This window comes from Oncorhynchus nerka, linkage group LG20 (genome assembly GCF_034236695.1).
Source record: "Oncorhynchus nerka isolate Pitt River linkage group LG20, Oner_Uvic_2.0, whole genome shotgun sequence".
NCBI classification, from domain to species: domain Eukaryota; kingdom Metazoa; phylum Chordata; class Actinopteri; order Salmoniformes; family Salmonidae; genus Oncorhynchus; species Oncorhynchus nerka.
Window position 1 is genome coordinate 10,890,254 of NC_088415.1, and position 14,096 is coordinate 10,904,349.

General features: G+C 42.3%; 1 protein-coding gene across 1 annotated transcript; it reads left to right on the forward strand.

Moving 5' to 3' along the window:
- The first annotated feature begins 235 nt into the window (after positions 1–235).
- On the forward strand, positions 236–1,375 carry LOC135562765 (olfactory receptor 5AN1-like). The gene has a single exon (XM_065005100.1). It carries the CDS (start codon positions 236–238, stop codon positions 1,373–1,375), a length of 1,140 nt encoding a protein of 379 aa, XP_064861172.1.
- The last annotated feature ends 12,721 nt before the right edge of the window (positions 1,376–14,096 follow it).

A 14,096-nucleotide genomic window follows, 5' to 3' on the forward strand; every position in this document is an offset into this window, starting at 1 on the left:
AGGATGAAGGTGATGATGACTATTTGGTTATTTTTACTGTCATATGGTGACTGGAAGCAAATTTAGCAACAGATAACATGAAAGTCTGCAACCGCTGATTCAACAGGTGGACACAGTCTCAGCACCCTTCTAGAGCTTGCACGAGAGAGAGCGCGAGAGAGAGAGAGCCAGAGAGAGCACGAGAGAGAGAGCGCGAGAGAGAATAAAGGAGTAAAGCCATGCGCTCTGCTCAACCATGGCTCATAAGTTCATCATGAATTCCACTCAGGTGTTCAACCACACGGGTCCATGCGTTGCTCATACTTTTGAGAACGGAACGGAAGATGACAAGCGCAACTTCGACCTAGGAGGCTGCCTCTTTTTGTTCATAATGCCATTTGATGCAGTCGTGAATGTGCTGGTTTTTGTGTTCTTGATGCTCACAATCCTGTCTTTGGCTGTGAACGGATTCACTTTGTTGGGACTGGGACGCTCGGAGGACCTATCTTGGGAGCCACGCTACACCCTGCTGAAGAACTTGATTCTGAGTGACATGGTGCAAACCATCAATGTGGGCCCCTTTGTGACCCACTGCTTACTGCAGAGAAGCACAATGAACTTTAACACCTTGTGCCTCCTCCAGTATTTCACCGGCAGCGTCTGCATCTTCAGCACCCTCATCACCATCACCTGCATGGCCATTGAGCGATACCTGTATGTGTGCCATGCCATCCACTACCTGTCCATACTCACCCCTCTACGCCTGCGCCTCTCCGTCGGCCTCACCTGGGTCTTGTCCATCAGCGTTGGCTGCGTTAACTTCACCCTGCTACACCAGGGGGAAGGGGAGTACGGCACAGCAACGTCTGGACTCATATGTGAGCCTGACACAGTGGAACGCCACATGGGTTTCCCCAGGGCAGCGGCTATCACCCGCAAGCTGGTGGGCTTCATCTTCACCCTGCTCTGCCTCCTCAGCTACTTCTTTGCCTATGTACGGATGTACCAGGACGCCCGCAACGCTGTGGTGCCCTTCAACACGGTGAACACGCGGGCGCGCAACACTGTGCTTTTCTACTGTGGGATGGTGTTCCTGCAGCTACTCCCTATGTTCCTCAAGATCACCTCGGATGCTCTGTGGGAGCTAGAGGGCACAGGGGCCATGATGACCGCCCTCTCCGGGGCTGGGACCTCGCTGTCCGCTGGAACTCTGCACATCTCCCTCCTGATCCTCATCATGGTGCCTCCCTGCATCAACCCACTTATCTTTGGCATTCGCAATTGGGAGGTACGTCAGGCGCTGTTCAGACTCTTCCACTGGAAGGGAAACCCCCCTGAGCTGGAGCTGGAGAGGACGTGGGTGAGGTCACAGCACAGGGCAGGTGTGTTGGAATGAGGCAGAGGAGAGGTGGGAGAGGTGTCTCCCAGAAATGGTAGCTGAGAAGAGAGACGATGAGATGCATTCAATTTGGAATAAGACAGACACAGAAACTTGCGAAGGGAATTTACAGTAAGGACCAAACTACAGTAATGACCAAAGTACAGTGAGGACCATAATACAGTGAGGACCATAGTACAGTGAGGACCATAATACAGTAAGGACCATAATACAGTAAGGACCATAATACAGTAAGGACCATAGTACAATAAGGACCATAATACAGGACCATAATACAGTAAGGACCATAATACAGTAAGGACCATAGTACAGTAAGGACATAATACAGTAAGGACCATAATACAGTAAGGACCATAATACAGTAAGGACCATAATACAGTAAGGACCATAGTACAGTAAGGACCATAATACAGTAAGGACCATAGTACAGTAAGGACCATAATACAGGACCATAATACAGTAAGGACCATAATACAGCGAGGACCATAATACAGTGAGGACCATAATACAGTAAGGACCATAATACAGTAAGGACCATAGAACAGTAAGGACCATAGTACAGTAAGGACCATAGTACAGTAAGGACCAAAAATACAGTAAGGACCATAATACAGTAAGGACCATAATACAGTAAGGACCATAGTACAGTAAGGACCATAGTACAGTAAGGACCATAATACAGTAAGGACCATAGTACAGTAAGGACCATAATACAGTAAGGACCATAGTACAGTAAGGACCATAATACAGGACCATAATACAGTAAGGACCATAATACAGCGAGGACCATAATACAGTGAGGACCATAATACAGTAAGGACCATAATACAGTAAGGACCATAGAACAGTAAGGACCATAGTACAGTAAGGACCATAGTACAGTAAGGACCAAAAATACAGTAAGGACCATAATACAGTAAGGACCATAATACAGTAAGGACCATAGTACAGTAAGGACCATAGTACAGTAAGGACCATAATACAGTAAGGCCCATAATACAGTAAGGACCATGGTACAGTAAGGACCAAAAATACTGTAAGGACCATAGTACAGTAAGGACCATAGTACAGTAAGGGCCATAATACAGTAAGGACCATAGTACAGTAAGGACCAAAAATACAGTAAGGACCATAGTACAGTAAGGACCATAATACAGTAAGGACCATAATACAGTAAGGACCATAAGTACAGTAAGGACCATAGTACAGTAAGGACCATAATACAGTAAGGACCATAGTACAGTAAGGACCAAAAATACAGTAAGGACCATAATACAGTAAGGACCATAGTACAGTAAGGACCAAAAATACAGTAAGGACCATAATACAGTAAGGACCATAGTACAGTAAGGACCATAATACAGTAAGGACCATAATACAGTAAGGACCATAATACAGTAAGGACCATAGTACAGTAAGGACCATAATACAGTAAGGACCATAGTACAGTAAGGACCAAAAATACAGTAAGGACCATAATACAGTAAGGACCATAATACAGTAAGGACCATAATACAGTAAGGACCATAATACAGTAAGGACCATAGTACAGTAAGGACCATAATACAGTAAGGACCATAATACAGTAAGGACCATAGTACAGTAAGGACCATAATACAGTAAGGACCATAATACAGTAAGGACCATAGTACAGTAAGGACCATAATACAGTAAGGACCATAGTACAGTAAGGACCATAATACAGTAAGGACCATAATACAGTAAGGACCATAATACAGTGAGGACCATAGTACAGTAAGGACCATAATACAGTAAGGACCATAATACAGTAAGGACCATAATACAGTAAGGACCATAATACAGTAAGGACCATAGTACAGTAAGGACCATAATACAGTAAGGACCATAGTACAGTAAGGACCATAATACAGTAAGGACCATAATACAGTAAGGACCATAGTACAGTAAGGACCATAATACAGTGAGGACCATAGTACAGTAAGGACCATAATACAGTAAGGACCATAGTACAGTAAGGACCATAATACAGTGAGGACCATAATACAGTAAGGACCATAATACAGTAAGGACCATAGTACAGTAAGGACCATAATACAGTGAGGACCATAGTACAGTAAGGACCATAATACAGTAAGGACCATAATACAGTAAGGACCATAATACAGTGAGGACCATAATACAGTAAGGACCATAATACAGTAAGGACCATAGTACAGTAAGGACCATAATACAGTTAGGACCATAATACAGTGAGGACCATAATACAGTAAGGACCATAGTACAGTAAGGACCATAGTACAGTAAGGACCATAGTACAGTAAGGACCATAATACAGTTAGGACCATAGTACAGTAAGGACCAAAAATACCAGTTTTATAATATTATACTAAATGTATAATTATCTGTACCATGCAATGATAGTTGGCCAAGGCGTGCTATTTCATCAAGCTTCATTACAAGTATTGGTGTAGTGTTTCGGAAGGCATCTGATATTGTATTGAGAAAAGTGGTTCTCATTTACAAGGACGAAATGCTTGTGTTCCTAGCTCCAATAGTGCAGTAGTATCTAACAATTCACAACAATACACACAAATCTAAAGTAAAAGAATGGAGTTAAGAAATATATAAATATTAGGACGAGCAATGTCGGAGTGGCATTGATTAAAATATATTAGAATAGAATACAGTATATATATATGAGATGAGTAAAGCAAAAATATGTAAACATTATTAAAGTGACTAGTGTTCCATTATTAAAATGACCAGTGATTCAGGCAGAAGATGAAAGGAATATGTTTTGCCCCTGTCTTCTCTGTCCCTGTCTTCTCTGTCTTCTCTGTCTCTGTCTTCTCTGTCTTCTCTGTCTCTGTCTTCTCTGCCCCTGTCTTCTCTGCCCCTGTCTTCTCTGCCCCTGTCTTCTCTGTCCCTGTCTTCTCTGTCGCTGTCTTCTCTGCCCCTGTCTTCTCTGCCCCTGTCTTCTCTGTCCCTGTCTACTCTGTCTTCTCTGCCCCTGTCTTCTCTGCCCCTGTCTTCTCTGCCCCTGTCTTCTCTGCCCCTATCTTCTCTGCCCCTGTCTTCTCTGTCCCTGTCTTCTCTGTCCCTGTCTTCTCTGCCCCTGTCTTCTCTGCCCTTCTCTTCTCTGCCCTTCTCTTCTCTGTCTCTGTCTTCTCTACCCTTGTCTTCTCTGTCCCTGTCTTCTCTGTCCCTGTCTTCTCTGTCCCTGTCTTCTCTGCCCCTGTCTTCTCTGTCCAAGCAGTGAGGATGAGAGCAACACAGTGGGATGTGGATAAATGTTTTAAGGTCAAATGCAGCCGTTTAAAAAAAAATCTCAATATCAAATATTTTCTGGGGAACAATTAAGAACCTTACTGTGATTGTTTTCAATTCAAATGGTCAAAAATAAACAAAAATAGCTTCTTAGCAAAGAGTCATTTCTCAAGCAATAATTTAGCTTGGACTTGTCTGGGAGTGGAGTGGGGAGGGGAAAACTGACAACGATCTGTTATTGGCAGAGAGGTTTGGAACTCTCTTTCTTATTGGTCTATTGCTTATAGGTCTCATTGATCAACAGGCAGGTGTTGTATTTTATATTGAATGTTCTGAGAGTATGTTATTATATCTTATATTATTGTTTATACAGGAGCAGCTGTCTTCTTGGCCAGGTATCCCTTGGATAAAACTCAGGTTGGCATTTATTGTCATGAAGGCAGCTCTGCAGAGTGGTCACTAGCTGGCACAGCCACAGAGTCATGAAATTGGATGTTAAACCAAACCCAAACCACACTGATTTAAAAACTAACCCTAACATTAACCACACGGCTAACCCTAATGCCTAACCCTAACCTGAAATTGCGACCAAAAAGCAAAAAAAATGTTCCACATTTTTTACAATATAGCCCATTTTGACTTTGCAGCTGGCCCATCTAGCAGGAAATAGATCAGTTCAGCCTACAGGACAAGATTCATGACAATAGCCCTGCGGGAGATAATTATTAATTAAAAAAAATATATATTTTTGCGTTTTTCTAGATATAAATGGATTTAAAACATTGTCTCCTAAAGTTTCAAAAGCTTTGACTATTATCCAGAAACTGCCATAACATATTTTGTCAACTTCGATACATAGGCTACTCTTGTTTTATAGTTATTTTCCTCAAGTGAAACAAGGTCAGGTGATTTTCAGACGATCACATCTGGATTACTCAACATTAAAATGAAACGTGTTTTTAAAATGAATCTATTGCCATGCGAATGGTGAATAATTGTATTACTGTTATAAGATTGTCCTTAGTATTTCTATTGTCTTTCATTCTGTTTTTGCTTCCAATTGAAGCAAAAGTGTTCTGGTTAGATTTTGCATTGACATAATGAACCCATATTATTTTATGCACTACGTAATCTGTGTAAATGATTGCTTTCAGGGTTTATTCATCAACTGATTGTGATGTCACATTTTCAGACATAAATCTATGCCATACAATGCAATGCTGTTGAATAAAGATCTATAATTTGATGTATTGTGTAGTTATTATTTTCGTGGAGATAGGTGTCACCGGATATTGCATAATAATTGATAATTGGCTGTTAATAAATTGGTGGTTCAGGTTGAATCAATACCCTGTTGCCTGGTAGAAATTAGGAATCATTTGACCTGCTGCCATTTCCCATATTTCCATGTCCTCCGCAGAGCCATTGGGTACTATCTTACGCCCCCTAGTGGGACATCCTTGTAATGTCAAACATGTACTCAAATCAAAGTCTATTGGTCGTGTACATAGTTTAGCAGGTGTCATAGCAGTGCAGCGAAATGCTTATGTTACTAGCTCCTAACAACTATTCCTAGATGATATTACTTGACTGAGTTGATACATCTCCACGTGTGGAGGTGCTGGTTCCACCACTATCACTAGCAGGCCCGCTAGTTTCTCGAAGCTCCGCTACAGATAGCTTCACAGTTGGGTGCACAGTTCATATATGCCGTTGTAGGTTGTGAGTAGAACCGGCATTATATGAGATTTTGTTTTGGCAAATTCTACACCGTGCTCTAACATTGTCTACATTATTAAAATGCATCCAAATGCTACTGTGCTTCCGACTCATTTTCCAGCTGTTGTTTTCACAGCTGTCCTTCCTCTCTCTCCTCGGCTGCTAAGTGTGTGACGGTGAGTGAGTTGGCTCGACCCTCCCTCGTGCATCTTTTGTTCATTGGTTACACTGCGTGTCTGATTGACAGGAACAACAGGTGAGGCTGTTAGTCTGAGCAGACAGTCAGTGTGTGTGTGTGTGCGCTTGAGCATTTAGGCCTATATTATTATTATTTATTTTTTTGTACTTTGAATTAGTTAATTATATATATATATTATATTATATTATACATATTATAATATAGCCCTTGGTTCTCCCCAGACCTGACTGCCCTTAACCAACACAAAAACATCCTATGGCGTTGTCACGTTCTGATCTTTATTTCCTTTGTTTTGTCATTATTTAGTATGGTCAGGGTGTGAGTTGGGTGGGCAGTCTATGTTTGTTTTTCTATGTTTTGGGGTATTTCTATGTTTCGGCCTAGTATGGTTCTCAATCAGAGGCAGGTGTCATTAGTTGTCTCTGATTGAGAATCATACTTAGGTAGCCTGGGTTTCACTGTGTGTTTGTGGGTGATTTTTCCTGTCTCTGTGTTTTGCACCAGATAGGGCTGTTTTTGGTTTTCCACGTTTATTGTTTTGTAGTGTTCATGTTTATCTGTTTTTATTAAACATGAATCAATATAACCACGCTGCGTTTTGGTCCGCCTCTACTTCAGCACAGGAAAACCCTTACAGGCGTTCTGCATTAGCGTCGAACAGCCCCCGTGATATGCAGCTGTTCAGGGAAGCTAGAAACCATTATACACAGGCAGTTAGAAAAGCCAAGGCTAGCTTTTTCAAGCAGAAATTTGCTTCCTGCAACACTAACTCAAAAAAGTTCTGGGACACTGTAAAGTCCATGGAGAATAAGAACACCTCCTCCCAGCTGCCCACTGCACCGAAGATAGGAAACACTGTCACCACTGATAAATCCACCATAATTGAGAATTTCAATAAGCATTTTTCTACGGCTGGCCATGCTTTCCACCTGGCTACTCCTACCCCGGGTCAACAGCACTACACCCCCCACAGCAACTCGCCCAAGCCTTCCCCATTTCTCCTTCTCCCAAATCCGTTCAGCTGATGTTCTGAAAGAGCTGCAAAATCTGGACCCCTACAAATCAGCCGGGCTAGACAATCTGGACCCTTTCTTTCTAAAATTATCTGCCAAAATTGTTGCCACCCCTATTACTAGCCTGTTCAACCTCTCTTTCGTGTCGTCTGAGATTCCCAAAGATTGGAAAGCAGCTGCGGTCATCCCCCTCTTCAAAGGGGGGGACACTCTTGACCCAAACTGCTACAGACCTATATCTATCCTACCATGCCTTTCTAAGGTCTTCGAAAGCCAAGTCAACAAACAGATTACCGACCATTTCGAATCTCACCATACCTTCTCTGCTATGCAATCTAGTTTCAGAGCTGGTCATGGGTACACCTCAGCCACGCTCAAGGTCCTAAACGATATCTTAACCGCCATCGATAAGAAACATTACTGTGCAGCCGTATTCATTGATCTGGCCAAGGCTTTCAACTCTGTCAATCACCACATCCTCATCGGCAGACTCGACAGCCTTGGTTTCTCAAATGATTGCCTCGCCTGGTTCACCAACTACTTCTCTGATAGAGTTCAGTGTGTCAAATCGGAGGGTCTGCTGTCCGGACCTCTGGCAGTCTCTATGGGGGTGCCACAGGGTTCAATTCTTGGACCGACTCTCTTCTCTGTATACATCAATGAGGTCGCTCTTGCTGCTGGTGAGTCTCTGATCCACCTCTACGCAGACGACACCATTCTGTATACTTCTGGCCCTTCTTTGGACACTGTGTTAACAACCCTCCAGGCAAGCTTCAATGCCATACAACTCTCCTTCCGTGGCCTCCAATTGCTCTTAAATACAAGTAAAACTAAATGCATGCTCTTCAACCGATCGCTACCTGCACCTGCCCGCCTGTCCAACATCACTACTCTAGACGGCTCTGACTTAGAATACGTGGACAACTACAAATACTTAGGTGTCTGGTTAGACTGTAAACTCTGATGAATAATGAAAGGTGGTACACTGAGCCCCCCTCAGTGCCAGTGCTTCTAACGAACAATGAAAGGTGGTACAAGGTAAGGGGATGTGAGGGGTTAAAAAGTCCTTAAGATGTCATTTTGTTTTTCATGAACTACTGTTACTTAGTATATTACAATCTAAGTGACAGTACTCTTAAGTACAGATGTTCAGTACTCTACCCGCCTCTGCCTGTCTCTATACCCAGAGGGAGTGTGTCGGTTCTTAGTTGTCCACAAGTTGACCTTTGGCCTTTTTGGTATGTCAGTGCCCTGTTAGCCACTGTATTGCATTAGCTTCGCAGTGGCTTGCATAAACCTGGCCAAACAAGACTATTATTTGACCATGCACTAAACACATGCCTTGATATTACATGCCATAGTCATTTGAGAGCCATGTGTCTAATCAGAGACAAGACATGCACACAACCCAGTTCATTAGAGGTTATATGGGAACCTGCTCCACAGACTCCAGTTCATTAGAGGTTATATGGGAACCTGCTCCACAGACTCCAGTTCATTAGAGGTTATATGGGAACCTGCTCCACAGACTCCAGTTCATTAGAGGTTATATGGGAACCTGCTCCACAGACTCCAGTTCATTAGAGGTTATATGGAAACCTGCATGGTTCATATTGGCAGGGTTTAAGCCAGGGGTCTGTGTTGTGTTGTTACCATGGCAATCTACCATGCTGCAGTAAATTATGAATAGATTCTCAACTAGTTCCATAGTCCATTGTCAGAAGGATCTGCAGAGAAGAACGGAAGAAACTCCCCAAATACAGGTGTGCCAAGCTGGTAGCATCTTACCCAAGAAGACTCGAGGCTGTAGTCTCTGCCAAAGGTGCTTCAACCAAGTACGGAGTAAAGGTTGTGAATACTTATGTAAATGTGATATTTCTGTTTCTAATTTATAATACATTAGCAAAAATGTATAAAAAAATTGTTTTTGCTTTGTAATTTAGTGTGTGTGTAGATTGATGAGGGGGGGGACTATTTAATACATTCTAGAGTAAAGGCTGTAACGTAACAAAATCTGGAGAAAGTCAAGGGGTTTGAATACTTTCCGAATGCACTGTATGTGCGACTGAGCAGATGATGCAGTGTGTGAGTATGAAGGACCCTGAGAGTTTTTTATTTTACCTTTATTTAACTAGGCAAGTCAGTTAAGAACAAATTCTTATTTTCAATGACGGCCTAGGAACAGTGGGTTGTCAGCTCGGGGGTTTGAACTTGCAATCTTCCGCTTATTAGTCCAACGCTCTAAACACTAGGCTACCCTGCAGCCTCTACACTCTAACCACTAGGCTACCCTGCCACATCTACACTCTAACCACTAGGCTACCCTGTGCATAGAGACCCCCCCCCCCAAAGGTCACAGGTTTAAAGCAGTTCTTCATTCAAGAGTGGTCCAAAATTCACCCACAGCGATGTGAGAGACTGATCAACAACTACAGGAAGTGTTTGGTTGCAGTCATTGTAGCCAAAGGTGGCATAACCAGTTATTGCTTGTAAAGGGAACATTTACTTTTTCACACAGGGGAATTGGCTGTTGCATAACTTTGTTAATTTCTTAATTCAATTTAATAAGGTAAACCTTTATCTAATATTAGGTTTTGGTTGAAGAGCTGCTAACATTCAGTATTGAAAATTTGGGAAAATCAGAAAGGGGGCAAATGCTTTTTCACGGCACTGTACAAGGAAAGGGGGTACAGGACAAGGCCAGAGGAAGTGAGCGATAAAAAGTGCTTAAGCTGTCAATTGCAAATACAACATATAGCATACATTTTTCACATGCAAATAGCACTTTTCGGTAGTGTTCCAAGCATGTCAGTTCCACTCGAAGCAATAAGCGCAATCAGTCATGACAACAAAATCTTAAACAACAGAGTAGGCTAATTAGTCCTTTGTTTTTGGGTTATGCTCAGGTAAAACCAGTGCTTAACCTCTCAGATTTGGCTTTGTTTGTTCCGGCACCTATTTGCCTTGATCCGGTACCTCTCGCAGCATGATGTGTATTCATTGTTTCACTGTTCGCACTGTAACCCTTCTAATAAAAGTGATCAGTGTCAAATCAAGAGGCCTCGTTATTTCTAGAAAAAAAAGCCCCCCCAGAAAGACCGTCACGTAAAAACGCCGTGATCCTTCTGTGTAATCGTCATATCCTGCCAAACTGGTTCCAGACCTGCTCTCTTATTTGTACATAGAGGTTATGGGGAGGGCCGGTGTTGTAAGCAACTGATCTTGACACAGGTCTTGGTAGTGGTGGACAGCTAGTGAAATGGTAATCGAGTTTGAGGACATTTTTCAAGTCCCCCCCAAAAATCCAGAGAAAGATGGTGAATCGAACCCAGAACGAGCCAGAGAACTGTGAAGGGAGTGAAGGGCACACTGTTCCTGATGGCGATGCCTCAGCTAGCAGCGCTGCTAGTCACCAACAGGCACCTCTACTAGCGAGTCAGACTCAGCAGGAGAGGGAGACGGGGAGCTGGTGGGGGAGCTGGACAGTGCATAACCAGACGAAGTGCTCGGAGCAGGTGCAATTTGCAGTTTTGTATTTGTATTTATGGAAACCCATTACTCTTGTGGTACAGTAAAATTAAGGCAGTTTATACAACATTACAATACATTCACAGATTTCACAACACACTGTGTGCCCTCGGGCCCCTACTCCACCACTACCACATATCTACAGTACTAAGTCCACCACTACCACATATCTACAGTACTAAATCCACCACTACCACATATCTACAGTACTAAATCCACCACTACCACATATCTACAGTACTAAATCCACCACTACCACATATCTACAGTACTAAATCCACCACTACCACATATATACAGTACTAAATCCACCACTACCACATATCTACAGTACTAAATCAACCACTACCACATATCTACAGTACTAAATCCACACTACCACATATCTACAGTACAAAATCCACCACTACCACATATCTACAGTACTAAATCCACCACTACCACATATCTACAGTACTAAATCCACCACTACCACATATCTACAGTACTAAATCCACCACTACCACATATCTACAGTACTAAATCCACCACTACCACATATCTACAGTACTAAATCCACCACTACCACATATCTACAGTACTAAATCAACCACTACCACATATCTACAGTACTAAATCCACCACTACCACATATCTACAGTACTAAATCCACCACTACCACATATCTACAGTACTAAATCCACCACTACCACATATCTACAGTACTAAATCCACCACTACCACATATCTACAGTACTAAATCCACCAACTACCACATATCTACAACACTAAATCCACCACTACCACATATCTACAGTACTAAATCCACCACTACCACATATCTACAGTACTAAATCCACCAACTACCACATATCTACAACACTAAATCCACCACTACCACATATCTACAGTACTAAATCCACCACTACCACATATCTACAGTACTAAATCCACCACTACCACATATCTACAGTACTAAATCTACCACTACCACATATCTACAGTACTAAATCCACCACTACCACATATCTACAGTACTAAATCCACCACTACCACATATCTACAGTACTAAATCCACCACTACCACATATCTACAGTACTAAATCCACCACTACCACATATCTACAGTACTGTGTGTGTGTACGTATAACCCCTGGCTTGTTTTAAAGAATTCAAAGTTGGGCTGTACAACATGAACTAGCACAATACAGTCAATTACAATCCACTGCCGATCTCAAAGTGGAGCCTTACCATGACAGCTTCCTGAGTAGAGAAGTCATCCAAAGAGCTCTCAGAGTGTGTGAACTTATACGGTTTATTTTTGAATTTCCAAGGAAACAGTTCATTGTGATTACTGATTACTGTAGTGACCCTGCACCCTGCTATTCTTGTAATAATTGAACAACATACATAAGCTATAGTTTAAATAAATGTACTTTCTTCTTGAATGCAGAGCAAAAGAACTGGAGACTTCTTCTTCTGGTACCTGCACAGTGAGGTGTCGGGCTGCCAGTTCTGTTGTTGGAGACCTACCTGCTGGGCAGTGGCCATGGTGTTGGAGACCTACCTGCTGGGCAGTGGCCATGGTGCTGGAGACCTACCTGCTGGGCAGTGGCCATGGTGCTGGAGGCCTACCTGCTGGGCTGTGGCCAGGTCATTCTGAGCAGCTTCATGACTGAGAGGTGCAGGCCGTGTAGGCTCTATGTGAGGTGGTCAAGAGACTACCCTGACAAGACTGACCTCCCATCCACAGGTGTGGTTCTGACCTCTGACCTGGTATGTTGAGCGTAGAACAACAATAAAACATTTAGTCAACCTCCCATTGGGTCATAGTGGAATAAATATATTGCTGTGTACTGTGGTTATTCAGTTGGCCTTAGAGTGTTACAAAATGAAATTTGTTCGAGAGTTTGGTTACACTTATTGACTACTACTTTCTTGATGTTTGTTTCTCAGTTGCCCAGAGGCTTCAGGAGCTCCTGAGGACATGGAATCTCCCATCATACTTTCAAATGCCCTTTGACCCACGCATCAGGGCAGGCAGCATCCTGGTAAGGTTTTTTTCAGTGTCTGTATGGCAGGAAGGGACATTTTTAACCCTAGTGTGTTTTTGCTGTCACTCTAACGTCAAGGATTCCTGAGTTGAACTTAAACTTGATTTATTTTAATTATCACTGTTGTTGATTGTCATTTCAACTGTTGTTGATTGTCATTTCATAATCATAATTCGCTAACGGTCGCTTCTCTCTGGCCGGTACCAATCCCAGTCCGCCAATCTCTACAACCCTAGCTGAACACCTGCAAGGTTATGGCCTCCAAGAAGAAGCCTCTGTGGCATTTTCCCGCATGGACTCTTCATGTCCTCCAGGTCCCCCTGTAAGAACAATCTTCAAACAGGGAGATGACCTTCGGCAGGAGATTCAGGTGAGGGAAGACTAGATAAATGATCGCCAGAAAATATGATCTTTAAAAGTGATTATATGATTGAAAATGTTTCTTATTTAATAATTTAGTCCTTTTTGATTAACATTCGATTGATCATGTTGCATGTTAACTTTAGACATTTCACCAAATAATAATTAAAGGAATATTACTCAAAAAAATACTTAAATATTCAGTCTCCAATTGAATTGCACGGGTCACAATCATTGATGATTGGTAGATGCTAAGTGGGATCCTTGGGAATACCATATCCTAAACATTAACCTAACCCTAAGATTTCTTTATTCGTACTCTTTTCTACATTGTAGAATAATAGTGAAGACATCAACACTATGAAATAACACACATGGAATCATTTAGTAACCAAAAAAGGGTTATATCTAAATATATTTTATATTTGAGATTCTTCAAAATATCCACCCTTTGCCTTGATGATAGCTTTGCAGCTGTGCTAGCATAATTGCAAAAGTGTTTTCTAATGGTCAATTATCCTTTTAAAGTGATAAACTTGGATTAGCTAACACAACGTGCCACTGAAATAACAGGAGTGATGGTTGCTGATAAGGGGCCTCTGTAGTTCCATTAGGAT

Coding starts and splice junctions, on each gene's coding strand:
- LOC135562765 (XM_065005100.1), top strand. CDS start 236: ATGGCTCATAAGTTCATCATGAATTCCACTCAGGTGTTCAACCACACG.